Source organism: Lontra canadensis, unplaced genomic scaffold (genome assembly GCF_010015895.1).
Source record: "Lontra canadensis isolate GAN:19392208 unplaced genomic scaffold, GSC_riverotter_1.0 scaffold44, whole genome shotgun sequence".
NCBI classification, from domain to species: Eukaryota; Metazoa; Chordata; class Mammalia; order Carnivora; family Mustelidae; genus Lontra; species Lontra canadensis.
Genome location: NW_022631038.1, coordinates 322,642 through 349,636, shown reverse-complemented (window position 1 = coordinate 349,636; position 26,995 = coordinate 322,642). Strand labels below are relative to the sequence as shown.

The 26,995-nt window shown below is 59.7% G+C and overlaps 1 protein-coding gene across 1 annotated transcript; it reads left to right on the top strand.

Moving 5' to 3' along the window:
• Positions 1 to 165: 165 nt before the first annotated feature.
• On the top strand, positions 166 to 26,995 carry KCNG2 (potassium voltage-gated channel modifier subfamily G member 2). The gene is made up of 3 exons (XM_032872152.1): positions 166 to 351; positions 1,086 to 1,691; positions 26,267 to 26,995. Exons 1-3 carry the CDS (start codon positions 166 to 168, stop codon positions 26,993 to 26,995), a joined length of 1,521 nt encoding a protein of 506 aa, XP_032728043.1.

Here is a 26,995-nt window from a genome sequence, read left to right as displayed (position 1 = left end):
GACCGAAGCCCCGGGCAGCCCAGACAGGCTTCCGCACGTGCGTGTCACGTAAGCTGAGTTAGTTCTCTGTCCCTCGTGGTGAGACCAGACGCCGGTATTCCCAGCAGAAACTGCTTTGGGTTCCGCAGTCCCCGGGGGAGGGTGAGCCGTGCTTCCCTCTGGGGCATGGGACCTTCAGCGCCTTCCCGGGAGCTGCAGCCGCTGGTCCACGCCCGTCAGCCTCACGGGGCTCCGGGCTCTCGGGACAGTGTCCCCGTGAGGGCCACACGCTGCCCCCGCAAGTCTTCCCTGACAAATCGCTGCTGTTTCCTGCCGTTTCGAGTGCAGTTGCCTTGTGACCCCACGAAGGAGGTTCGGTCTGGGAGCCCGGGGTGGGGGGACGGGGAACTCTCAGAGCTCTGCACCCCTCTGAGTCTTCGATTTGGGGGAGCAACAGGAAGTCTTGGCAGCGAGTTCCCGGGACCCAAATGATGATTGCTTTCCAGTAAGTGAAAGCTCACTCCTTCAAAACAGCTTCCACTTTTCCCCAACTCCTTGCTTCTGAGAGGCTCTCCTGGCTCTCCCAGACCTTTCTGGGTGCCCTCCAGAGCACCCTCTTATTTCTCCTATAGACCTCACCTTGCAGCTGGGGGTGCTGGGCTCTCTGTCCCCCAAACTGGAACTCCAAGGAGCCACGTCCTCCGTGTCAGGTGTCCGGCACACGTGTTCATCCTGTGCTCCTGACGGCTGGCTGAGTGCACACAGATTCAAACTTGATCACTGGCTCTCGCTTCCAGCCACCGACTCCCCTTCCAGAGCCCAAGAGCACACCGCCCCACAGCTTGATGAAAACATCCCCTCCGTCTTTCCCTCTTGACCTTTATTCGAGGAGCCGGTGAGCCTGGCCAGGATCCCCTGCGGGGCATCAGGTTGGTGGCCCACCCTTGGCCACTGCCTCCCGGGGAGGTGAATTGACACTAGGGCACCACCTAAGCGGGCCTGCGGGGGCTGAAGGTGTCCGATCCCCAGTTCCGTGCAGCTGGGACAACCAGGCTTCTTCCCAGGCCGGATCCCCCGCGCGCCCTGACCCCTCTGTTCCTTCACAGGCCCTGCGTCCCGAGTCCGGCCCGGCGCCGGGGGCCATGGCACGGCTCCCCGAGCCCGCGGGCGGCGGGCGCGTGGTCATCATCAACGTGGGCGGCTGCAGGGTGCGCCTGGCCTGGGCGGCGCTGGCGCGATGTCCCCTCGCGCGCCTGGAGCGCCTGCGGGCCTGCCGCAGCCGTGACGAGTTCCTGCGCGTGTGCGACGACTACGACGCGGGCCGCGACGAGTTCTTCTTCGACCGCAGCCCGTGCGCCTTCCGTGCCATCGTGGCGCTGCTGCGGGCCGGCAAGCTGCGGCTGCTGCGTGGCCCCTGCGCGCTGGCCTTCCGCGACGAGCTGGCCTACTGGGGCATCGACGAGGCCCGGCTGGAGCGCTGCTGCCTGCGCCGTCTGCGCCGCCGCGAGGAGGAGGCGGCCGAGGCGCGCACGGGGCCACCCGGGAGCCCGGGGGACGCAGGGCCCCAGCGGCGCCTGCGGGACCTGCTAGACGACCCGCGCTCTGGACCCGCCGGCAAGCTCTTCGCCTGTGTGTCCGTCGCCTTCGTGGCTGCCACGGCGGTCGGCCTCTGCCTGAGCACCATGCCGGACATCCGTGCGGAGGAGGAGCGGGTGAGCGGGGCGGCCGGGGCGGGGAAAGCAATGGGGGTTGAGAGCCAGTCGGGGGTGGGGGGGGGGGGGGGGGGGGCAGTGGGGAGGGGGGAGGGGGGGGGGGCGGACTGCGATGGCCCAAGGGTGTGGGGCATGGGGGGCGGAGATGTCCTGCAGAGGGGCTGCTGGTCACCGCAGGGTTGGTTGTGGCCAGGGCCGAGGGTGGGGACAGCTGGGACCTGGAGGCAGCTAGGTCAAGGGAGAGCCAGCTGCGTGCTGGTTTTGGAATCCCTCCCCCGTCGGGAGCTGACACCCCGGGACCTGGGCCCATCCTCTCCTGCTCTGGTCTGGAGCCCCCAGAGTGGGCCTTCTGGAGGAGGCACTAGCATCAGCCGGGTGGCTGGGCTGGGATCAGACAGCTGGAGAGTGCGAGGCTGCGTCTCCTCGGTGAGCAGCTCTTTCTGGAGCCTCTCTGGCCGGCAGGCCAGCAGCCCCCAGACTACTTGCAGCCGAGCACACAGTATCATAAAGGCCTGGGGAGTCGTGTGCTCTAACCTCTAGTCCTGGGTCTTGAACCAAGGGGACACGACCTCACATTCAGGAGGGACAGGCCCGGCGTCTGCTCAGACAAACCCAGGGTCGGCTGTGCTGAGGGGCTGGGCGCAGTGGTACACTCTGTCCCTGTTTGGTCTGTGAGAATGCCCGCACTTGTGGCCAGAAATGTTCCCAGTTTGGATGTTGCCCAACGTGTGTCAGCATCTATGCACTGAACGCACCATGGAAAACCCAGGGGACATTCCGGAAAGGCCTGGAGTGTGTGGGGCAGCGGCGCCGGAAGACGAGACAGAGGGTCCTGCGGCGTGTGGAGGGCAGAGTCGAGCATTTCCAGCGTTTCCTCCTCGGGAGGGTATAAACCCTCCACAGTCCCCAGCTTTCCCATTCCAGGGGCTGGGCCGAGGCTTCTGAGCACCTTCCTTGGGCAGAGAGCTCGAGATCAAAGCCTTGGAGCCCCTCAGAGGTCAGGAGGTCAGCCTGGAGCACAGGTGATGGGGTCACCCTTATCCAGAGTCACAGTGACGAGCTGAAGGCCAGTGCCCTCCCCCTGAAACACAGCCGGCTGACCGGGCGCGTGGCGACCCTGACGGCAGAGTCAATTCCAACATGAATTTTAGGAGGTGGGTTCCCTTTGCCGTTGGGTGTCTGATTCCTGAGCCGTCGCTTCCAGGGGTCTTAGCTCCGGTTTCGGATTCTGCTTCAAAAAGCCACTTGCCGTGTTTGGATTTTCTGAGCCTCAGTAACCCCGGGCAGTACGCAGAGGGGACCCATGTACATAGTAGAGTCAGGACACTGGAGGAGTCGGGGTTGCCTCGTTCCCGACGTCCTCTCGGGAGTCAAGCTGGCCCCTGCGCAGTCCTCGGGCGCCCGCCGGCCTCCGTGCCTCCCCCAGTTCGAGCCCCTCAGCCCCTCCCCCCACTTCCTGAAACATCACTTCACGTTGGCCAGGCACCACCTCATCCCGTCAGTTGTGGGTTTTTCAGAGGAAGAATCCCAGTGTCGGTGAGCACATGCTGGACTGTGTCTTGTGTGCCCTTGCCTGGGGACAGACACCTGTGGGGCGCCTGGCCCCCCGCACAGACCAGGTGCTGCGTAGAGCGGGTGTCGCTCATCCGTCTCAGGGGAAACCTGCCCAGAGCCGACCATCATCTCGACGAAGTGTGCACACGTTGTGTCATTACCGCCACCGCCACGGCCAGAAGCTTTTCATCTTCCCAAACTGGAAGTCCACCCCCATTAAACAGGACCCTCCTCCCCCAGCGCCTGGCACCCACCGTCTACCCTCTGTCTTTGTGACTGTGACTCCTTCAGGACCTCACACAAGCGGAATCCCACCGGATTTATGCTTGCGGCTGGCTTACCTCACTGAACATATGTCCTTCAGGATCGCCCGTGTCCCAGCAGGTGCAGAATTTCCTTCCTGCTTAAGGCTGAGTAGTATTTCACTGTTACGCATACACCACACTTTCTCATTCGTCCGTCTGTCTGTGGACACTCGGGTTGCTAACCCTCCGGCCATGGCGCAGGATGCTGGCGTGACCCCGTTATCAAAACCCCTGCTTGAGTCCTTGTCCTTCATTATTTTGGGTAAACATCCAGGCGTAGGCTTGCAGGATCATATCGTAATTCTGTGTTTCCTTGTTTGGGAAACCTCCTTACTGTTTTCTGCGTTGGCTACACCATTGACTCTTTCCAGGAACAAGGCAGATGGGGTGGAGGCAGAAGAAAAGAAACTTGGGAGCCTTTTAGTACTTTCTTGTTGAGGTTTTTCCAGTAGAATTTAACTTGAAAGTCACAGGGCTGCAATATTTTCTGTATGTGATTTCCGATTTTAAAAGTGGCTAAAAGATTTCTTTTTAAAGTTTAAGTATCATTCTGCCCACAGTGTGTGCCCCCACCTGACCCCCCGGGCTGTGAATGCCCTCAGGGACCCGAGGGCCCTTCTCTGTCTGCTCCAGCACTGAGCCGTGGGCTGGAGCGCCCTCAGGGCTGAGCCCAGGCCACGGAAACCCGCCCTTCTGAGGGTCGCTGTGTGCATGGTTAGGCTGCTCGCAGGAGCCTGTGCCGGCAGGTGCCGTCCCCGGGAGCTCCTGACCGCTGACTCCGGCCGGAGCCGCATCATGGGTCACCGTGTTCCCGGCACCACTGGAGCAAACGCCACGGACTGCCTGGTAGAGGCTCCACACATCTCCCCGCACGATCCTGGCGCTGGGCCTGGCCGGGACCCCGGGAGGGCACCGTGGTCTGCCTGCCGGCCTTCCAGCCGTCAGGGCGGGCGTGCTCCCAGCCCTGGTGTTCTGCCCTCCTTGTGGCTCCTTCCTCTGCTTGCGGCTCTCAGGCCTCCCTCTCCCGAGGACACAGATGACTATGGGCCTCTGATCCAGGGCCATCCCCAGGGGACGGGGTGCTGGCCTGTGTGCCACAATCTCAGACCAACCTGTCGTAAGATGTCTCTTCTTTCCGTGAGAAACCCCCCCTCCTGTGAGGGGCCTGGAAACCGTGAGACGTGGTACCTCAGTGCCATGTCGTCAGACCTGCCCCCTGCGGCGTCTGCAGGCAAGAGCCGTGATCTCGCTCAGGGGGCGATGGTCCATATGTAGGGAGTGGAGACCTTGTGTCAGGCGCTTGTGTCTGTAACAGGAAGACAGAGCTGCCTAGAACCCTGGGGACACACTCCAATCCGAAATCATCCGTGGGCGACACGGGCCTTGTGTCTCCAGCAGCTCTCTAGAACCTAAGAAAGAGGCATGCTTCCCTGCTTCCAGGCGTCTCGGGGTGCACCAGCCCCCTCCCCTCCATGCCCCGTGCCCCACCCCCAGGCCCATGGCTGCCAGCTTCTTGGTCCCCATCTGCAGGACTCAAACTGCCTGGTCCCAGAAAGCCTGTCCCTCATGGTCGGCTCCCCCGTGCTCCCACCGTGAGCCGGGCTCATCCCAGCGCCCCCTCTCGGTGGCATCCTGAACCCCAAACTTCTTGTGGACAGGCCTCAGGCCAATCTGCTCAGTGGTGCCAGCTTGCCTGCAGGGACAAACGTTAACAATCATCTGTGGCCACAGAAAGGTACAAGGAATTCCCTCATTACCAAAAAGTACTCTCTAAGCCAGACACACCCGGGCACACTCACTTCACCTCGGTGCCTGGTAACCCAGCGGTGCCCCCGCCGCCTTATGACCACGCTGGAGGGGCTCCACACGGCACATGGGTTGATGTTCTAATGCCAGGTGCTCGGACGGAGTGTGGGGTGTATGCCCCACGGAGTGAGGCGGGGTCACCACTGTTTAGGGTGGAGACCCCAGGCCCCCGGCAGGGGGTCATCTCCAAGCTCCCACTCCGTGTCACTATAGGAGCCCTGAGCCGGAGGCCGTCTGTGGCCTTCACCTTTGGGGTGGGGGGGGCTCTGGGAAGGAGAGGACAGCCCCTCGCTACCCCACCCCACCCCTCGTGGAGGCCCCATGTGAGCACACGCCCTCATTATTGTGGGATCATCAGGGCTCGCCCGATCTGGAGAAAACAAGGCCACGTGACGTGTCCCTGGGGCCCAGCATGCTCGAGGTGGCCGGGAGAGGCCAAGGCCGTGCCCAGCTGTTGGCTGGTGTCCGACACTGAAGGGAGACATCCGTTCTAGCGACTCCATGCTTTGTGGAGAGGCCCCAGAACTGCCGGGAGGACGGGGGACAGGAACTGTCTGCCGCATCCCTTCTGTGCGGCCGCCACTGGGGTGTTGCCGGGAGACGGTGCTGAGCGGCCACCCCGCGGCTGGCAGTGGCGACAGGTCACACACACGGACTGTCAGAGGACAGGGTGTCCCAGGGAGGCTGTGCTTGTCAAAGCCATCGCTTCCCCTGGTCCTGGCCTCAGTCAGTTTTTCTCCTCAAAGCCCACACGACCGAGTTGAGACTGGCACGATCAGCTCCAGATTTCACCGCTGTGAGCTCAGCCTGGAATTCTCTAGGAACGTGTTGGCGGCGGCATCAAAAGCTGGGGAGCGAGCTTGTGCGGCGTGTGGCCCCCGGCACACAGGTGGGGTCTCGCCAGGTTCTCAGAGCAAGAACTTCTCTCGGGAGCCGGGGTTTTCCGGAGAAACAGAATCAGAACCGACGAAAGTGGGGGCCTGTCTCTCCTCCTTTCTTCCCGCTGGACAGAAATGTCTGTCCTGTGTCCAGCCCTCCACTGTATTTGGGGGGACACAACGGGTCTGGTTCCCGGGCTCACAGCGGGGGACTTTGCCTCTGACGGGTCACACCAGGAGTATCACCCACGTCTCCTTCATCAAGGTTCAGCGAGACTTTGGCCTTGGATGTCGGAGCTGCTGCTAGAACGTGTGACACTTTGGGCTGTTGGAATAGGTGTGTCCTGCATGTCAGAAGGACCAGAATTGTCCCCCCAGATTCGTAAGTTGAGACGGAGGTGACGATGTTAGGAGGTCAGGCCTTGGAAGGTGATGAGGTCACAAGGGCGAAGCCGCTGTGAGGGGATCGTATCCTTATAGAAGAGGCCCAGAGGGACCCCTCAGGCCCTCCGCTGGGAGGACTCAGTGAGAAGACGCTGTCTGTGAACCAGGAGGTGGGTCCTCACCACAGGCCAAAGCTGCTGGCTTGGACATGCGGCCAGAGCTATGAGGGTAACACGCACGGTTCCAGCCGCCACTGTGGGGTACCTTGTGACAGCAAATAGCCTGAGCACGGCCTGAGCATGGGCCTCACGCACGGACGGCAGGTAGGGGTCCCCGTTCAGAGCAGGGGACTTAGGTTCTCATCTTGAGCTCCTAGAAGAGCTTCTCCAGTCCATGGTGGCAGGAGAAAGCAGCGTTGGTTAGGGCCCCTGAGCAGGGGTGGTTGGCAGGGGCCACAGGCCACTGGGCATGCTCAGCACACAGTGTCCACCTCACCCCTGCGGGGGACAGCCGGGCTCCCTGTGGAAACATGGCTGCACAGTGAGCAGCCTGTGTCGTGCGTGCTGTGGGCTCCTGCTGCTGCGGGGGCTGGGACAAGTCCCAGGCAGGTGGCCACAGGCCCAAGGGAAGCTTCCCTGCTGGAAGGAGGAAGGAGAGACAGCGCTTAACAGCCAGACCTGACAGACCGCAGGGGCTTCCCCGGGGCTGCAGGGATGCGGGGTGGTGCAGGGAAGATTAGGGGCTTCCAGGACCCCCCCCCCAAGAAAAAGAGAATGGCTTTGGTTGGTTTATTTTCCTATTTGCAAAGATGTGATCCAATCATCGGCAAAGTCCAGTGGCAAATTTTGTGCAGTGAGCCAAGCCTCATTCGGGAGCCTGACATGCCTGCCCGTTCAGGCTCTCACTATGTTCCCTTCCTCTTCTGAGAGATGAGGACGTCATTGCCCAGGGCTGCTAAGAAGGGCCGGGTGAGCCTCCGGGCGGGACGGGCGCTCCAACGGGTTCCTCAGCGGCGCGGCTGCAGCTGCTCCCGTCCCCCAGCCCCGCACCAGGCTCCGCCCCTCTGCCCCGAACGGCAGTCCAAGCCCCATGTCTGCGAGACCCTTTAGTGAGGCCGCCACAGGCGCTGGATCCGCCAGCACGGCCAAGGGATGAACTTAAAGGTCAGGATGTTCTCCCTCCGTTTCTGCACGAATTGGGCACGGAAAAAAGTGCCGCGGGGGGTGTGTTTTAGATTTGTGCTTCAGCCTGAAAAAAAAAAGAAAAAAGAGTTGTACTCAAGTGGCCAGAATAGAGGCTACAAGATTCTTCTTTTTTTTAAAACCAGTTTTTAGAGTAGTTTCAAGCTTGCAGAAGAACTGGGAAGAAGGTGCAGAGACTTCCGTAGACCCTGTCCTGACACGTACAGGCTCCGCTGGCCCCAGTGTGGTGCCCTTGTCACTGTCGGTGAACTGACACGGACACGGCCTCGTCAACCAAAGCCACAGCCAGCAAAGCCACTTGCTCTCAGTGCTGTCTGTTCTGTGTCTTGGGACAGATGTGGAGTGACGTGTCCACCACTGGCATCTTATGGAAAGGTTTCACTGCCCGAAAACTCATGTGGTCTGTGGTCCACCTCGTCGTCCGATCCCCAGGTCCCGGCCACCACGGGTCTGTGCTGTGTCTGCGACTCTGCCTTTTCCAGAACGCCGCACACCTGGAGTCACGCAGGACGTCGCCTTTCCAGACTGGCTCCTTCTCTTTAGTGTCACACACTCAAGGTTCCTCTGTCTTCTCTTGGCTCGACCACGTGTTCCTTTTCACCGCTGAGCACTGTCCCGTTGTCTGCCGACCAGTTTGTCCTTCGCATCCTGAAGGACACCGGTTGGTTCCGAGCTCTGGCGATTACGAATAAAGCCGCTCTGTAGTGTGCAGGCCTTTGTGCGGATGTAAGGTTTCAGTTCATGTGGAGAGATAATGGGGAGCATGACTGTGAGATCGAACAGTGGGTCCATTTGGTTGTGAAGAGCCATCAAACCGTCCCCGTTCTGCACCCCCACCCACGGCCGTCGCTAACGGTTTCTGTGGTTTTGCATCCTCTCCAGAACGCGGCGCTGTCGGTATGTTGGAGTTTGGTCCTTCCGGTCGGTGTGCGGTGGGTCTGATTGTTGCTTCAGTGTGCGTCTCCCTGAGGGCGGCACAGTCGGCGGAACGTCCCACTCGTGGTTCCAGCTCAGCGTTGCGGGATCAAGCCCCACAGCGGGCTTCACGCTCAGCGGGGAGTCTGTGTGGGATTCTCTCTCCCGCTGCCCCTCCCCTCACGCACACTCACTCTCTCTCCGTCTCTCAACTACACAGATCTTTTTTAAAAAGTAAATTAGCATTTCCCGATGACATATAACTTGAGACAGCCCGTCCTCGGCTTTTGGCTGTCTGCGTGTCTTCTGGAGGACACGGTCGAGCTCCCGGAGGTAAATCTGGACAGATGTTGGGGCCACACCATGGCTGGACCCTCTGGAATTTTATGTGTCAGACTTGTCCACACTGAGCATCCAGCAAGTTATTGACACAGTCCGGGGTTTCCTGCCCCGGCGCTAGTTCCCAGCACAGGATGTGCTCCCGTTGGCGGGGCTGCTGGGTCCATGGTCCTTCTTATCTTGGGGGCGGACTTGGCTGCGTCGTTCCCCTCAGACTGGAGAAGAGCTGCTGGTTTTCAGTCTGTCCGGCTTCTGTTAGGATGCAGTGCTGACTCCCAAGCCCTTTGGTGCAGACCTGAGACTCAGTCCTGAGGTTCTTTTTGCCATCGTCTATCCAAGGGCATCGTAAGAGGCCAAACGGGTTGTTCATTACTTTCGCGACACTGCACACGGAGCTGGGCCCGGGGCCCACTGCCTGGAGGACAGCCACAAGGCCTTAAAACCCTCCTGTCAGCTTTCCCAGCCTGTTACCTCCTCTAGTAAATGCAGACACTTAGAACTATTGAGAAGAAACTGGGCCATTCGTGTAAATTGCTCTGGATGGTGCTTTGCTCTCAGAATTAAATAAGCTGCAGCTCTTTTCACCTTCTTGCAAATGAGGAGGAAGCTGACATTGCGCAGGACATGCCGGGTGGCGGGACAGCAGTCAGGAGGGCTGAGGGCAACAGCCAGTGAGCTCTCCAAAACCCGGTTTCAGCAAACGGACTACAGAGCAGCAGGGAGCGTCAGTCCAAAGAGGCCATTAGAGTCTAATGCCCACCTTGCGTGGCCATCAGCAGAGACTGTGTTGTGCAGGATGCGGCCACTGCCTCTGCCTCTCCTCGGAGGACTCGGGGGACTGAGACCGCCCCGCCGCGGGGAAGCCGCTGCCCGCAGAAGCGTCCTCACCCTCCCTCCTCACCCCTGGGGATCCGTGGGTCTGCCTGCGGCCCGTGGTGCCGCTCGAGCAGGAGCCCCTCCAGCCTGCAGATGAGAGGCCGCCCCCCCACGTGAGCACACACGTGCTCATGCATGCACACATGCACACACGACACGTGTACACACACACATTTACACATGTGCACAGCGCACACGTGCACACGGGGCACACACACGGAAGCACACACATGTGCACACGCATGCACACACGCACACACACACACCCTGCAGCCTGAGAAGGCTCCACCAGAGAGGGAGAATGTGGGCACATCCCTTGCGTTCATGAGCGCATCCTGAAGGGGTCTGGCTGTCCCTTCCTTCCCCCTGAAGCTGCCTGCGTGGGAGCAGCTATGAGAACAGTAAAGGTTGATCGGAAATAGCGGAGACAGGAAGGTCTCTCCACGGGTATGACCCCATTGTCTCCTCGCATTCCCGTCCTAGGACTGAACTATTTGACTTACAAGCGGTATTTTTAAGGGACCTAAATTCATCCAAGCACAAATTCATCAGACACCGCCCTGACTGGGGGAAGAGACCTGAGAATTCAGGTGATTTTAGGTTCCATGTAAGCCTGAAATATTAAGTAGGACCTGAAGGGACGTTTTCGATAATAAGACACTAACTATTCTAACTCAGCAAACGAGCTATTCCAAATGAGCTTGTGCCATTTATTTTACCAAAGGGTTAGTTTGCAGGCAAGTGTGAATAGTTGGTAAGGGTTTGGAGTTAGGACACGGGAAGGAAATACATTGTGAAATCCGTACACTGGAGGGTCCTGGGCACTCTGACGGGCGACGTCGACGTCCCTCGCCACCTGGGGCTCTGCAGGGCTTCCGGGGAGGACTCACAGGGGTGGAGAGCTGCTGTTTTCCAAGCCGGCCTGGGAATGTCCATCTGGAGAAGAAAGCTGGGTGCTTCCCTGAGAACGGGTTTGTGGCCTTGGTGTGCTACAGAGCTGGGGGAACGTGTCCTCCAGCCTCATGTCCTGTCCAGGGATGGGGTCAGCTCGGGGCCTCCCCCCACCCCTGCATCCTGCCAGCTGCCCCCACAGCCCCACCGGTCCAACGCCGCCTGTCCCTCTGTCCCCAGCCAGCTCGGAGGACATGCACGTCTTTAAAAGTGTCTTCCCAACCTAACGGCATGACACTTGCTCATTAGGAAAGCGGCACACGCCGTCCTGCCTTGCTTCCTGACCCGTCTCCGTGACACTGCAAGGCCGCGTGCTGACTCCAGACCCTCGCAGCATCAAACCAACGGGCTCTTTCTAGCTTGAAGTCGTCCCTCCTCCTGCTTTGTTTGCGGCTCCTGGCAGTGAGCCATGCCGGGATGAACACTCTTGCTCTGGATTGTTCCCTGGGGTACGCCCACCCGGTGTGCTGCGGCGTCACCAGGCTCCTTCTGCGCCCAGAGGAGGCCATGCGATCCACGTGAGCACGTCACAGACTGTCCCCGGCCAGTGGGCCATGTCCTTATAACAGTTTGCTCGACTCTTTTTTTTAAAAGACTATTTATTTGAAAGAGAATGAGAGAGAGAGAGCATGAGAAGGGGAGGGTGAGAAGGAGAAGCAGACTTCCCGCTGAGCAGGGAGCCCCAGGCGGGACTCCAGGATCATGACCAGAGCTGAAGGCAGTCGCCCAACCAAGTGAGCCACCCAGGCACCCCAGTTTGCCTGACTTACAGAGAGCCCTCTCCTGGCTTCTGAATCCGCACCCCATCCGCAGGAGGCTCACATCTTTCCCCCTCTTCCCACGCTGTTCATCCCCCTGAGGACTTTCTTCCTCGTCCCCGTGCGCTGGGCGGCTGCCTTGCCCTTGGTCTGTGTGCGTCCAGTGTTTTCCCAGAAGGCTCCCAGACACTGCTCGAGGGGACCTGCCGCCAGTCTCGGCCCCACGAGGGTCCTAGCAGGGGCCTCACGCAGCCCTCTACGTCCTCCCCTGCCCACATGTCCCCCCCCTGCTGGCCCTCAGCAGCCCCAGGCTCAGCCTCCGTCCTCCTGTCCCCCTGCCCCTCCATCCTTTGCTCCATTGCCTCCTGTGCCCGAGGTGTCCTCTCTTCGGGGCTCCTGCTGCTCCCCGCCAAGCCCCCACGGCCACCTCTGTACACGCCCTCCCACGCTGTCCCTGTCAGCCGCAGCCTCTTGTTTTGCACTTGTGCGATTACCTCAGGCGCTTGGTCTTGCCTGACGTGCGGCTGTGCCTCCCTCACACCGGGGACCCCCAGTGAAGCGGCGTTTTTGCGTCCATTGTGAGTAAAACACATGGTGGGCCGTGCTGGGTGCTGCTGAGTTCCAGCTGTGCGTGGTGGCTGCAAAGTGAGTGAGTGGGAGAGGGCGGAGACGCCGCCATCCTCCCCCAGCGGCCAGCCTGGGCATCTGGAAGCGGGCGTTTACCCCGAGGAAACATGGGGCCTGGGCAGGCAACGGCGAACCGCACCACCGCGGCCCCAACAGACACAGAAGCGGCCGCGGGACGCGTTCCAAGGTCCGACGTGCGGGGGCAGGGGAGGCTGCAGGACGTGGCGCAGTGCGGCTCGGGGTGCCCGCGGGGCCAGCCCCTCAGCCAGGCATACCGTAGGGGCGAGGCCCGGCGTGTGCTCCCGGCCTCTCGTGGCCCAGCGTCCGCGTGCGGCTCGTCTGACTTCCAGCTTCGCTCTCTGGGTCTGCCAGTTCACCGAGGTCACCTGTGGCCGCCCAGCCCGGGCTCCCCGAAGCCAGGGTCCTTCTTCCTGTCACCAGGCTGGGGCGCGCGGATTCTGTTCTTATTCTCAGGCGACAGAAGGAAAACCGCAGAGGCAGTCTTCAAAATTTAGCATTTAGTTCTAATGAGCTTTTAGTAAAATTGGCACAAACAAGTTCTTCATTTTAAAAAATGTAAAATGTGAGTGAGAAAATAAACAAGTGTTCTTTGGACGCACGCAGTTCTAAGTGCCGGGACGACGGGTGTCGAGGTGGAGACAGTCCCGCCACGCAGACGTGCGGCCCTGAGAGCACGTGCGTTTTGGGACAGCTGGACAGAGGGGAGCAGCAGACCCACTTCCCACCCTCAGCGTCCGGCCGCATTCACGCTGCCCACGCCATGACATGTGGGTGTCCTCAGGGCCGCTGGGCCCCTCCAGCCACCCAGTGGAGACGGCTGTCTGTTCTCCCCGGATTATCTAATTTGCTGCGTTATTCGTAGATCGAATGAAAACGCAAGAGAATTAACTGAAAAGTTATTATAAATAAATGAGTTTGTTAAGGAAGCTGACTTCAAAACAGATACACAAATATCAGTCGGTTTTCCGTCTGTTACCGGTAATAGCAAATTTCGTGGAAAATCCGGTCACTGTCATAACAAGAACATGAAATGTCTGTTTTTTCAAAGATTTTATTTATTTGTTTATTTATTTATTTATTTATTTATTTGACAGACAGAGATCACAAGTAGGCAGAGAGGCAGACAGAGGAGGGGGGAAGCAGGCTCCCCGCTGAGCAGAAAGCCCGATGCGGGACTTGATCCCAGGACCCTGAGACCATGACCTAAGCCAAAGGCAGAGGCTTAACTCACTAAGCCCCCCGGCGCCCACGAAGTGTCTTAAATTATTTTATTTATTTTATTAACCTTACTAAGAAAGGTTCACTCTCTATAAAAGAGAAAAGGAATGTACTTCTACTGAGGGGCACAAAAATGGCTAAATAAGGAAAGACAGACACATCATGTTCTTGAATGAGAAAATTACTCCCCAAATTAATATGTAAATTTATTACACTCTCAATAAAATCCCAATGGGGGTTTTAGAACCTAACAAAATAGTCGTAGAAATCTAGAGATGTGAACCAAATATTAGCCCACGAATTCTGGAGAACGAGGAAGGACGTGTCCGAAAAGTGTGCACCCCTAGATCAGTGACCTTTTCCTGTGACACGAAGCACGCCACACCCCGGTGGGTTAGGCTCTGCCCTTCTGTGGCTGGCGTGTGGCTGGGTTTGTGGGCGAGGCATCAGTGGGGCTCGCCTGTGTGCGGGTCTTGCCGGCGGTCACTGGAGACGACCGCCGGCTCTTCCCTCATGAAGGTACCCCAGGCCTCTCCGACGGTGTCCGGAGACACCCCTGTGCCTGTCCGGGGGCCTCAGGCAGATCTCATGGCCAGTCTCATGAGCAAATCTCTCCAGGTTTGATAGGAAAGCCAGAAACCGTCAAGGAAAGGGAGTGTCTGAAAAAATTAGAAACTAATGGAATCCTCCCCCCACCCGAATTCCGGCAGTGACCAATCTGAAGTCTGACAGTAGAACAGCCACCTACACGGTGAAAGGCTAATATCCCTAATATGTGGGAAATTCCAACGAATTAATAAGAAAGCAACAGCACCTGAGTGCAGAGGAGGGCTAAGACGGTGAGCCCAGAACTACGCGGACACTAGCAAGGGCTCACACACCGGAGACGCTCGCTTTGTGGGAGAGAAGCGCACCCAAGCACCGCCGCGGTCCCCGCAGCAGGGACGGAAGAACCGGCCGCACCCGGGGTGCCTGAGGGCCCTTGGCGGGACCCCCTCCGGTGTTGCCGTAGGGTCTGAAGACAGAGGCCGAGCTGGGGTGTCTGTGCGGGTGTCACACGTGGGAACCACCGCACGGAAGAAGCATGTCGGGGAGCAGGTCCGCAGACCCCTTGGGGTTGCTGGTCAGGGCGCTCTGCACCCCACAGAACCACAGGGAATGCCACAGCGTCAGTGTCCCCCGACTGAGGCGCCGTCAGGGGTGGGAGCTCGTCACCCCAATGGCGTCAGGTGGAAGGCAGGGCAGAGCCAACTTCATGCGGAAAATCTGTCCCCGGCAAAGAGCACAGGAGGCAAGAGGGACCCCTGCGGAGCAACCAGGAAAACACGAACCTAATGAGGACGCGGCCTGAAAACAGCGTTGCGATGCGCGGGCTTCGGAGGCAAGTCAAAGCCATGGTCTGGAGCTGCTCTCGCTTGAGACGGACGCCCACCGCCCGTTCCGAGGAGGTGCCGTCCCCTGCGGCTACCTGTTCTCTCTGTGTGTCTGTGGCTCCTGCCGGTCCCATCCCCAAGGACATGGGGCAGGGACCACAGCTGGGCGCACGCATGCCTCCTGGCCCCGTGCACACGCCCAGCAAAGCCGGCCGAGTGGATGAACACGTGTGCAGAGACGTGCATGTGTCCTCTGCTGTCACTCCCCGTCTCCACCCACAAACCATAAGGTGCTGGGGTCCCCGGTTCCCTCGTCTGTGTGGAGACCCTTCGAGGCCTCCGACCCAGGACGTCGCTCCCAGAGAAGCCGACAGACGTCGGGCTGGGGCCGCTGGAAGACCAGGCTGGTGCGCAGGAGGGACAGACCAGGTGCGCGACAGCTTATAACCACCCTGCATCCGCTTCCTCACGTGAGACGGCACGAAACTCGTCCGTGGAGTGTTCGCGGGCAAGTGACCTGACAGCCTGCTTTGGCGGAGATAATCTGAAATGAGCACATTCATTAGTTCTGTGTAAATGGCTGCTATTTTTAAGTATTTAATGTTCTCCCACTTTTCTATTTGTGCAAGATGCTTTTTCCATAGATAATTGGAAAGAATGAATCTCAGTTCAGTTCAGAGTCAAGTTATTGTTAAGTTCATAGTGAAATGAGTTAATAAACAGTTCTTCCAGGCACTTGCAGGAGGCTAAAGATAAAATCTGCACACAACGTCATTCATGAATGTAAATAAGTTAATAAGGGTACGTCCTTCTAAGTTGAGAGGCAACATGTGGGGCTTGGGGGGCAGGGAAGGAAAAAAATGAAACAAGGTGGGATCCGGAGGGAGACAAACCATAAGAGACTCTTCATCTTACAAAACAGACTGAGGGTTGTCTGGGGAAGGGGGTCGGGAGAGGGGGTGGGGTTCTGGACACTGGGGAGGGCATGTGCTGTGGGGAGTGCTGTGAAGTGTGTGAGCCTGACGGTTCACAGACCCGTACCCCTGGGGCTAATAATACATTATATGTTAATAATAAAAATTAAATAATAAAAAAAAAAGGATACGTCCTTCTAATAGGAAGAGAGGGACAAGCTGGGTGGTGCGTGCAGGGTGAGCGGGCCCAGCGAGGCTGGACCTTAGGATGGCCGGGCCCGCGCTGCTCTGGCCCCGTCTCTGCATGGGCCCCATGGTCCACTCTGTGTGCACGGGCACGGACATGAGTTACACACTTCTCCGTGTGAATGGTAAGCCGCAGGAGTGACACGGACAGCTTGGACGTAATGGGGAGCACCGTCAAGATTATGCCGGGGACTAGTCCCTAATTGTCGTTCCTTATCCAGCTGTCACCGCAGTCCAGGATGGGGCAGGAGGACACCCAGCCGGACCTGCAGAGGCTGGAGACTGTGCCCCACACGGCTCTTCTCAGGAAGCTCTGGATGGAAAAATGGAATAAACCAGCCGGTGCTGGGGAGACTCCGTGTTCAAGGACATCAAAGCCGGCAGAGAAACTCCAGACCACAGCTCTGGGCAGCCGGCCGGATGTCCCCGCAGGGGAGGGAAGCGGAGAGGAAACAACCCGGTGGTGGTTAGACGTGTCCGAGCGTTTGGAAGAAATGCACCGTGATTCACAATAGCCGTTCTAGAGTGAAGCCACAAACCTCAGGAAAACAGGACCGCTTATGAGGGAAAACGTGTGATTGTAGACCGCGAGCCGGGCCAGCAGTGCGCAGTGTTTATCTTAAATCAATTACTGACTTGACCCCCAAGTGTGACAGAACTAGTTTTGGGGGAAAGGGGTCATGGAGGTGAGGACGTGAGGTGAGGTGGGGTGAGGCGGGGGCACACTAAGTCAGCAGAGACGTGTGCCGTGAGGACACCTGTACATCACCGGAGAGGGCGTTGTTTAGAACGGCAGAAAGAACTGTCAGTATAACCAGTTAGGACTGAAAATTATTGCCTCTGGGAGCTAAGAATTTGGGTGAGAGTATTCTTTTTTCCTGTAAACCTTTTAGTATTCATCAAGTTTGGAGGTTTTTTTGAAGATTTTATTTGAGAGAGAGAGCGAGCGCACGCAAGGCGGGGGAGGGGCAGAGGCAGAGGGAGCAGCAGGCTCCCGGCCACGCAGGGAGCCTGACACGGGGCTCCGTCCCAGCACCCTGGGATCATGACCGGAGCCAAAGGCAGCGCAATGCACTCTAGGTTTTCACCCAAGAGAAACGACCGTGTGTCTGTTCACAGACTTGTACTGAAACAGCCCCCAACTGGAAACCACAGTGTCCGCACACAGATCCGTCCAGGGTGCTAATCGGACGGAGGACAAAGCACCAAGACCCCAAACAGCATGACTGGGGCACAGACCATAGTGGGAAGAGCCAGACACAGCATACTTCCATGTGGGAGGTGTTCTGGGAGAGGCGAGAGGGTCCGTGAGTGCCGGGGTCGGGGTGGGGACGGTCTGGCTGCAAGGAGGCGGCACAGGGACATAGGGACCTTGGGATGGTCACAGGGCTGGACGCCTGTGCAGAAGAGTACACATTGTCCTACTGAAGTCTGTGGCCTGCATCCACTGTCTCTTGAGAGCCCGGTCCCCAGACTGGAATTTCCAGGTCAAGCACATACACACGTGAAGGCTTTTAAAATACACGTGTGAGAGCGTGTACACATTATCCTCTGCCCGGTGACCTGGGTTCTGCCTGGACCCGCCCAGACCGCCAGATCCTTGGCCTGGGGGTTAACTCTAGAGCTAGTTAGGGTAACAGCTCCGATTCCTGACCAGCATGAAAATGTTCCTTCCCTCCCAGGAAGGCCCCAGACCAGCTCTGACTATGCGCAGAACATCCCCAGCAGGTTCATTCATTTGTGTTTGGTTTTGGTTTTCGGTAACAGCGATGATAACACTTACATGAGGTTTAAAGACATGTTGCAAATCCGATATGCAGCTGAGCGGCGGCTGGACACACGGGGTGTGAAGGGGTGTGGGCTCTGTGGCCGGCCACCCCCGTGTCCTCACGAGTGTGTCTGTAATCAGCTCAGACGTAACCGTTGACTGAGCCTGCTTCCCTCAGGGCATCTGACCTTTGGTTCTGGAGCCACAAGTGATTGAAGGATGCCCGGTCCCACTTCCAGAAACAAAACAGAAAGGGGAGGGACCCACAGCCCAAGGGCTCAGGCACCTGGGGAGCTGCCTTTCCATTCCCTGCCCACCCCATGCAGACCATGAAGGGCGGCACCCAGGACACGGGCGGTCGCTGGGGAAGGGCACGCAGTGTCTTGTGGCCTTTCCCCAAGAAGGGAGGTTTGCCCGTGGGACCTTGAGGGAGGCTGGGGGATGAGCCCAGCAAGGGGGTCCCAGCTCATCCTGGAGGAGAGGTCACAACGAGGGCGGCGTCGGGGCTCCTGGCAGGTGGGAACGAAAGGCTCTGCTCCAGAGCTCAGGGAGCCCCCAGCCCTTCCATCCCGTCTGACCCGACTGCTGCACTTGCTGACTCGAGTGCGGACTCACCCCCCGCCCCATCCACTCCAGCCCCGCAGCCGTCCCTTCCAGCCGCCGGCCCAGGGCTTGTCCCTTCCCGGGCCCGTCCCCGCTGGCGTGGACCCCCTTCCTACTGGGCCTCACCACCTTCGGAAAGCCTTTGCTGGAACCTTCCCCAGCAGCCCCCAAACAGGCTTCCTGGTGGTGGGTGCGGGGCTTCTCCCAGCCCTCGGCCATGACCTCTGGCCCTGGCTTCACGCTGCTCTGGCCTCAAGGCCCGGTCTCCTCCACGCTCTGTTCCACTGGCCCTCAGCTCCCCACACCCCCATCACCTGCCGCAGTCGTCCGAGTTCTCGCCCAGGTCCTGCCCCAGCCTCGCGCGCTGAGTGCAGCATCAGCTCACAGCTCCCGATCCTGTGTGTACGGGAGCGTCCACCCTGCACTGCCCAGCCATCTGGGCTGGGACTGTCCCCTCCCCCGCACAGGCCCTAAAGCTTCCATCGCCAAACCCTGGCCCTCCCACCTTGCTCTTCTCTCCTGCCCCTGCAGGGCTGGGCCCTCCCTTTCCCAGCCAGCCTCCCGCACCCCGTCTCACCTGCACGTGGTCTGCCACCCTTAGGAGCCCTCCGAGGCCGTGTTCCATGGCACCCGAACGTCCTCCCCTTTAACGCCCATCTTCTAGGACCTCCGCCCACCTGCAAGGGACCCTCCTTCCTGACACACGAGTGTGGTCCCAGCTGGACCCTTGTACCCCGATGCAGAGCCCTGCACCATCACTGTCCCTTGTGGTATCCCCCAGCTCCTGGCAGCGGTCCCTGGCCCCCCGGCACCGGCCAGCACATGGAGCTGGAGGGAACCCACAGAGGCTTTCCTTATAGTCAGTACTTGCCCCCAGAGTTGTGGGGCCCAAGACAGGGCAGGCCAGGGCTCCTGCTCCTGGGATTCCCGTCATGATTCCTCCATATCTCCTGCACCAAGCTAAGGGCTCGGGGTCCCTGGGGAGGTTCTGGAGCCGCGTGGCCTGGGCTCTCGGGCGCATTCCGGGCTCGTGGGGGGAGATGTGCTGCTCACACAGCTGCTGACAAAGGCCCCGCCCTTTTTTCTCCCAGGAACACACGTGGAATGTGGAGGGGGTGGGACGGGAAAACGTCCCCCACCCATGGGGGCTTTGCCCGCGCCGGCACGGCCCAGGCCCACCTCAGAGTGGGGAGTCCACTCCGCCCCTCCACAAGTGTCTATACTGGAGTCCCTGTGTAACCCCCTTCAAGTTCCTGGGACCAGAACCCTCTCCCCTTGGCCCTGACAGGAGACAAGCAGAAACCGTCGGCAGGACATCCCGTCCAGTCCCCGAAGGCCAGTCCCCAAACCCAAAACGGGAGCACCCGTGACTACAACCAGGAGACAAACAGTGCCTTGCAGCCCCGTGCAGAGATGGAGTTTAAAAGGCTTCAGCTCGGCACCTGGGTGGCTCAGTGGGTTAAGCCTCTGCCTTCAGCTCAGGTCATGATCCCAGGGTCCGGGGATCGAGGCCTGCATGGGGTTCTCTGCTCAGTGGGGAGCCTGCTTTCCCCCGCCCTCTGCCCCTCTGCCTACTTGTGATCTCTGTCAAATAAATAAATTAAATAATTTTTTTTTAAAAAGGCTTTGGCTCAGGCAGAGTGGGATCTGGGGACCTCAGCCCCACTGGCCTGGGTAGGGGCCACTCAGCGAGGCCAGTGTGCGGACAACACACTTTGTATCCACAGGAGGCCTCTGTGGCCCGTGGACAATGTGTGCAGAGATGCTGGCCAATGCCAGATGAGCGGCTAGAGGAGGGGGGCCCTGCAGACCACGGGGAGCCGGGCCCAGCATAGACTTACTTCTGACCTGATTTTGACCAAACAGGCCAGATGTGTCAGACTTTGATAAATTGGGGTCTGTTTTCTGGGTTGAAATTTCCAGAAATAGCTTCTTCCAGTTAAGCTCCGTAGCTGGTCTTCAGGAGGGGGCGGCCGGGCACAGGGCTGGGGTGGTTCCCACAAGCTCGCCTCATCTCGAGCCCCCAGGGTCAGCCTGGCTCCAGGGGAGCGTACTGGCGTCCCTGCTTGTGCCCGGGGCAAGGGTCGGCCATCCCCAGGGGGTCTCCTTCTCTCCTCCTTCTGAACATGGTGCTCAGACGGGGCCCCGATGGGGGCTCACCGCTGCCCCTGGCCAAGATGATGGGAGCTGGGCCACGGCGGGCCTGGAAACGGGGTGTCACATGGGTGCTGCTGGGGCAGGTGTGACACTCTTTATGCTGTGACCACCAGACTCTGGAGTGGGCAAGGGAAGCCGGGCCGTGACACCGTCACCTCCCAGACCTGGCGCTGGGCCGGCCCCCATCCCCCTCCTCCCGGTCCTGAAGCATTTCACCTGCAGGTGTCTCACAACATTGGCCCCCTGGGGCCCGGCCCTCTCTTTGCTGAAAGCCCACCAGCCGGGGTTTTCCTCCTGAACCCCGTTTGCCCGCTGTCACCCCCGATGCTGGGGCCGCCGTGCCCTAAGGCTCTCTGACCCGACCAGGGGCTCGGGAATCTACAGGGCGTCAGGCGCCACGCTGGGGGAGTCCTGTAGCCTCCCTGAGTCTGACTCAGCTTCAGGTCGGATGAGGTGGGACCCCATCCTTGGGGGAGGGGCAGCAAGTCCCTAGGGCTGGCCGACGCCCTGAGGTCCAGGAGTGGACTAGAAGCATTTCCACTCCTATAGCAAAGAGCTGGGACAAAACTCCAACCCCAGACCTGGACCACCTGGGGGCAGGGGCCTCCAGGAGCAACGAGCCCCAGGGCTTTGACCTCCGGTTGTCATGGACGCCGTCCTGGGGAGACCAACAGAACAATGGAACAAGCAGACTCGGGCCGCGGTCAGGCCCGAAGCTGCAATGCACTGAGCTCTGCTCCCCAGGTCTCCTAGGACACCAGTCCTAAGGAAATCAGTGGGCGCTGGCCCTGGTCCCAAGGAAACTTCCAGAAGGGGAAGTGGCAGACGTCCTTGCTGTGCTTCTGCTGCCCCAATTGCTGCTTTCCCTGGCTGTGCACGGTCCTGTCGCCAGGCCTCGCCCCTCAGGAGCCCTCCTGCTAGGATCTGTGACCCGCCAGATGCCCCAGGGTGTGCGGAGTCTGCCAGCCCTCACAGTGGCCTCCACGGGGAGGGGGCGCAGCCAGCGGCCTGCCGCACAGAGTCGAGTGGGTGATGGCCCCATGTCATCAGCATTCCCCAGGGAACCGGGATTTGGAGGGGTGATGCTGGCAGGTGGGAACAGGTGGACAGGCCCAGGTACCCCCGAGGGCACGGGTGGGGCAGGAGCCCCACAGTGCTCTGCGCACAGCAGCTCCTAACCCTTTGGGGGCCCAGAGCCAGCTCTGAGACAGAGGGACAAAGGCACAGACTGGACACGCTCGGGACCCCAGGCCATGCCGCAGACCGGGCCCCTCCAGTCAGGCTGCAGCCCCTGCTTGTCTGGGAATCGAGGGCAGCAGCGAGACCAGCGGACTTTCTAGAACAGTCGCACCGCTGGGAGCTGTAGCTGGATGGGCCGGGTGACTGCTGGGAAGCCTCTGGACTGGCCACACCACCCCTGACCCTGGGGGGATCGGGCCTTGTGGGAAGACAGGCCACTGAAGACCCTAGACCGGGTTGTCCGCACACCCCAGCAGAGGGTCTGAAAACCCCTCCTCTGGGTGGAGGCACCACTGCCTTTGTCTGGGGACAGATCTGCCACGTTGTGTCCGGACACCTGCACCCGGGCCGTGTCTGCATGTGAGCATGTGGGATAAGCAGCGGCACCTGTCCACTATTTCCGGGCACAAAACAGGCGATGACCACGGCAGCCGAGGTCCTGGGCCCCAACGGCTCATTTGTGGGGAGGCGAGCCACCGGACGGCGGCGCATGGCGGAGACAGGTCTGTGGGAGCCCCAGAGGCTCGGGTTCCTAAAGACCGAGATAAGTCAGCATCTGGACATGCAGGACACACTTGGGGAGAAGCCCTGTGCTGTCCATGGGGGTCGGAGACGCAGTCCTGCTGGCCCCTCCCTGGAGCAGGCTCGGGAGCTGGGCGGGCAAGAGGGTCTGTCCCCACAGGCCAAGAGGGACGTGAGCCCGGTGGGGGGGGGGCAGTGCAAGGCCCCCAGGTCTCTCCTCTCCAGCGAGAGGGGGTCCGCGAGTGCACACCAGCGTCCGCTGAGTCTGGGGAGTTTGCTGAGCCCCCGGGAGGTTCAGGCCAGGGGGAGCTCGGGGTCAAAGGCGGGCCCGACCAGGACCCGCCTGCAGCTAGGCACACGGAGAAGCCTGCACGTTCCACTCTCCCGTCAGCATCTGCCCCAGTCGCCCCTGCTCTGGGGTTTCCCGCAGGCCGTCCGATTCATCCTGCGCCCCAGCGGCCACGCTCACAGACGTGCCTGGAGAGTCTGTTGAAGCAGCTTCACTGATCTGTAATTCTCACACCGTGTAATTTGTCCATTTAGAGTGAAGATTCAGTGGTTTTTAGCATAATTACACGGCGGTGCCACCATTCCACTTCCATCACCCTGAGAGAGACCTGTGCCTTTCACCCTCCCCGCCCCACCGGCCCTGTCCCCACCCTCACGCCCACCAGACCCTGCTCTTTATACATTTCCTTGCTCTGGACTCCAGTGAGAACAGGGTCGTGCGGCGTGCCCCCTGGGGCTGGCGTCCTTCGCTCCGCACCCCAAACCGGGACTTTGTTCCTTTTTATGGCCCAGTGAGATCCCATTGTGTGCATTTATTACAAGACTGTACTTATCCATTAGCCTGTTAGCGGACACGTGGGGTGTTCCCACCTTTTGTCGTGAGCATCTCGCGCGGTGAGCCCGCGGGGGCAGGTTTCCGTGGGGACGGGTGTGTTCGCTTCTCTCGGGTGCACCCACAGGAGTGGGGTCCCTGGGACATGTGGCGATGCCCTGTCTGTGTGAGGAGCTGCCCAACGCTCCTTCAAAGTGGCCGGAGGGCCCAGCAGCTGTGGGCAAGGGTCCCACCTCTCCGCACCCTCCCCGCACTCCCACTCCAGCCGCCCGGCGTGGGTGCGACGTGGCTCCTCTCAGCGGCTTGAATCTGTATTTCCCTGATGAATGAGGTTGGGCGGCCTCTTTCTATGGGCTTCTTGGCTATTTGTGTATCTTTTTCACAGATACGTCTCCTCCTTGCCTGTCTTTTAATGGGGTTTTCATCTGTTGAGTTGTAGGAGTTCTATATATGTTCTAGATACCAGTCCCTCAGCAGATAAACAACTGTCAGTATTTCCTCCCATCCTGTGGACTGTCTTTTCCTTCCCCGATGGTGTCTGTAATGGTTCACCAGCGCTCCCACAACAAAGGGACACAGACGGTGTGGCCTGAAATTGAAATTTATTTTCTCAGCGTTCTGGAGACCACACGTCGGAGGTAAGGCGTCGGGAGGGTCGGTTTCTCCCACGACCTCTGTCTGGCGTATCGATGCCCTTGCCCTCATGCCTGTGTGTGTCTGTGTCTTGACACCGCAGTCCTGTTGGACCAGGGCCACCCGTGTGACCTCATTGTCCCTGCGTCACCTCTTTAAAGACCCTGTCCAAATACAGTCCTCATCTGAGAGGTCGCGGGTTAGGGCTTGAATGTACGATTTTGAAGAAAAACAATTCAAACTTTACAGTGTCCTTTGAAGCACAGAAGTCTTAAATCTTGATTGAATTTACCTATTTTATCTTGCTTGCTCGTGTTTTTGGTGTCATCTCTAAGAATGTTTTGCCAAATCCGAGGTCAGGAAGATTCTGGCATCCCTGCTTTCACCCAAAGAGCTTCCTTGGGAACTTTTTGCAAGGCAGCTATCCCGGAAACCTGTTCTTTCAGATTTTGTTTCTCTGGGAAAGGTTTCACCTTCCTGCGGGAACAATGGCTTTGCTGGAGACGGGATTCTGGCAAGACGTTTGTTCTGATGTTCTGAGTCCGTGCCCCACAGCATTCTGGCCTGTGCCGTCTCTGCTCAGGCGCATCCCTTCTCCGGCCACGGGCCGTTCCCGCCTGGCCAGTGGCACTCGGACCCTTCCTTGCCACCACACACCGGAGTCTACATTTGCCCTGCGTTCCCGGCTGTGCGGGTGACTGTGCGCCGGGCGATCTGGTGAGTTTCCAGCCATCGTTGCGTGGAACGTGTTTCTCCTCCTCCCTCTCTGGGCACCCCTGGCCCCAGTGCTTCACAAACATGCCCACATTCCGCTCAGACTCCGCGGGCCTCCCTCTCTCGCCTCGCTGCAGGATTGGCCTCTGGTCCCACTCCCCGGCTCGTCCTTCTGGCGGCTCGGCTCTGCTGAGGAGCTCCTCCGGGGCTTCACTGGTTCTCAGTGACGTCTCAACTCCAAAAGCTCCAAGTGGTCGTTTTAAAAATGTTCTCTTTATTGCTCATCCCCATCTGTGCAACGGGCTGCCATCCCGAGTTCTACGTCTTCGATCTTCCTCTGGTCTGTGACCACCTTTCCACAACGGTGCTTCTCCAAACTCCGGTATCTGGTCCTCTCAAATGTCGCTTCCGTTTCCTGATTCTTTTCTGAGGCAGGGATCGTAATTTACGGTTTCCGCGCCCGCTCCAGGGTTTCTTACTGGAAAGACGCAGGGTCACATGGACCTTTCCTCTGGGCTTCGCTTCTGCTACCTGTTATAGCACAGGGGTCCTTGCCCTCCGTGCGTGCACACACGTACACAGACATACATGTGCACATACACAAATGCGCACATGCACGCACACACAGATACATGTGCGCGTAGACACGCACATGCTTACATATGTGTACACGCGGATACATGCATGCACACAATACAACACACGGATACACACATGCACGCGTACACGCATGTACTCGTGTGCGTGCACACACGCAGACACATGCACACGGATATGTGCGTGCACACGCGTACATGGATACATGCATGCACATATACACATGCGCACACACGTGCAGATACAGACATGCACACGTACAGACATGCACACCCACGTATGTGCACACACATCCGCACACTGGGATTAGCCCCCGATGCTGCCCCTCAGGGGCCCACAGCTTGGGTACACCCACAGTCATCCTGGAACGAACTCCATGACTCTCCTCCCAGTTTCCTTCATGACAACCTCCAATGTTGAGAACACCCTGGGGTCCAACAATTCTGTACTTAGTTACAAATGAACTTCATTTCTTTGGCAAGAAATGACTGTTCTAGGAGCCTGCTTCCCCCTCCCCCGGGGAAAACCTCTGCCCCAGGGGTTGTGGAACTGGGGGTGGGGACAGTGCCTGGCTTCTCTGGTGACCCCCATTCTCTAAGCTAACTGGGGGGAGGGGGTCAGAGCAGCTCAGGTCCTCTGGATTGCCTCTCCTGGTGTGAAACCACCAGCACAAGCCAGGGCCCCAGGTGAGGCGGGGGACCCCAGTGTTCTCAGAGCAGCGTGAGGCGGAGCGTCCATCCACGGCAGGTCTGGGGACTGGGCAGGAGAAGGGCCCCCTTCCAAGCTGCACTGTCCTGGGGAGCTGGGGGACGCGGCCTGTGTTCTGGAGCAGGGTCTCCTCACTGAGCTGGGGCGGTGGTATTTCTCTCGCCTTTTAAAATGAATTTCTGTAGCTTTGCTCGAATGGATGTTCCGTTTGCCGTTTGCCCTTAGGCTTGTTTCCAGAGGCTTTAATGGCTGTTTTTAATGACTTTCACCAGTTGTGCTGGGGAGCCGGGGAGCTGGTCAGCTGAGCTCTTCCTGGCTCCCAGGCGAGAAACCGGGCCCCCTGCCGTCGCGCATGGGGGAGGAAGGTGGGGTACGTGGGGGAAGGGCAGCGCGGGCGTGACCGCACCCCACCCCTCTCCTCCGCAGGGCGAGTGCTCCCCCAAGTGCCGCAGCCTCTTCGTGCTGGAGACGGTGTGCGTGGCCTGGTTCTCCTTCGAGTTCCTGCTGCGCTCGCTGCGCGCCGAGAGCAAGTGCGCCTTCCTGCGGACGCCGCTCAACGTCATCGACATCCTGGCCATCCTGCCCTTCTACGTGTCGCTGCTCGCGGGGCTGGCGGCGGGGGGCGCGGGCGCGGGCGCGGGCGGCGCGGCGCTGCTGGAGCGCGCGGGGCTGGCGCTGCGGCTGCTGCGGGCGCTGCGCGTCCTCTACGTGATGCGCCTGGCGCGCCACTCGCTGGGGCTGCGCTCGCTCGGCCTGACCGTGCGCCGCTGCGCGCGCGAGTTCGGGCTCCTGCTGCTCTTCCTCTGCGTGGCCACCGCGCTCTTCGCCCCGCTGGTGCACCTGGCCGAGCGCGAGCTGGGCGCGCGCCGCGACTTCTCCAGCGTGCCCGCCTGCTACTGGTGGGCCGTCATCTCCATGACCACCGTGGGCTACGGCGACATGGTGCCGCGCAGCCTGCCCGGGCAGGTGGTGGCGCTCGGCAGCATCCTCAGCGGCGTCCTGCTCGTGGCCTTCCCGGTCACGTCCATCTTCCACACCTTCTCGCGCTCCTACTCCGAGCTCAAGGAGCAGCAGCGGCGGCGCGCCGCCAGCCCCGAGCCGGCCCTGCGCGAGGACAGCGCGCGCTCGGCCCCGGCCACCGAGGACAGCCAGTAG

Excerpts from the sequence above, each read along its gene's own strand:
- KCNG2 (XM_032872152.1), top strand. The coding sequence starts at position 166 with ATGGGACCTTCAGCGCCTTCCCGGGAGCTGCAGCCGCTGGTCCACGCC. Across the intron at positions 352-1,085 it reads CTTGTGACCCCACGAAGGAG|GCCCTGCGTCCCGAGTCCGG; the intron begins GTTCGGTCTGGG and ends GTTCCTTCACAG. Across the intron at positions 1,692-26,266 it reads TCCGTGCGGAGGAGGAGCGG|GGCGAGTGCTCCCCCAAGTG; the intron begins GTGAGCGGGGCG and ends TCTCCTCCGCAG.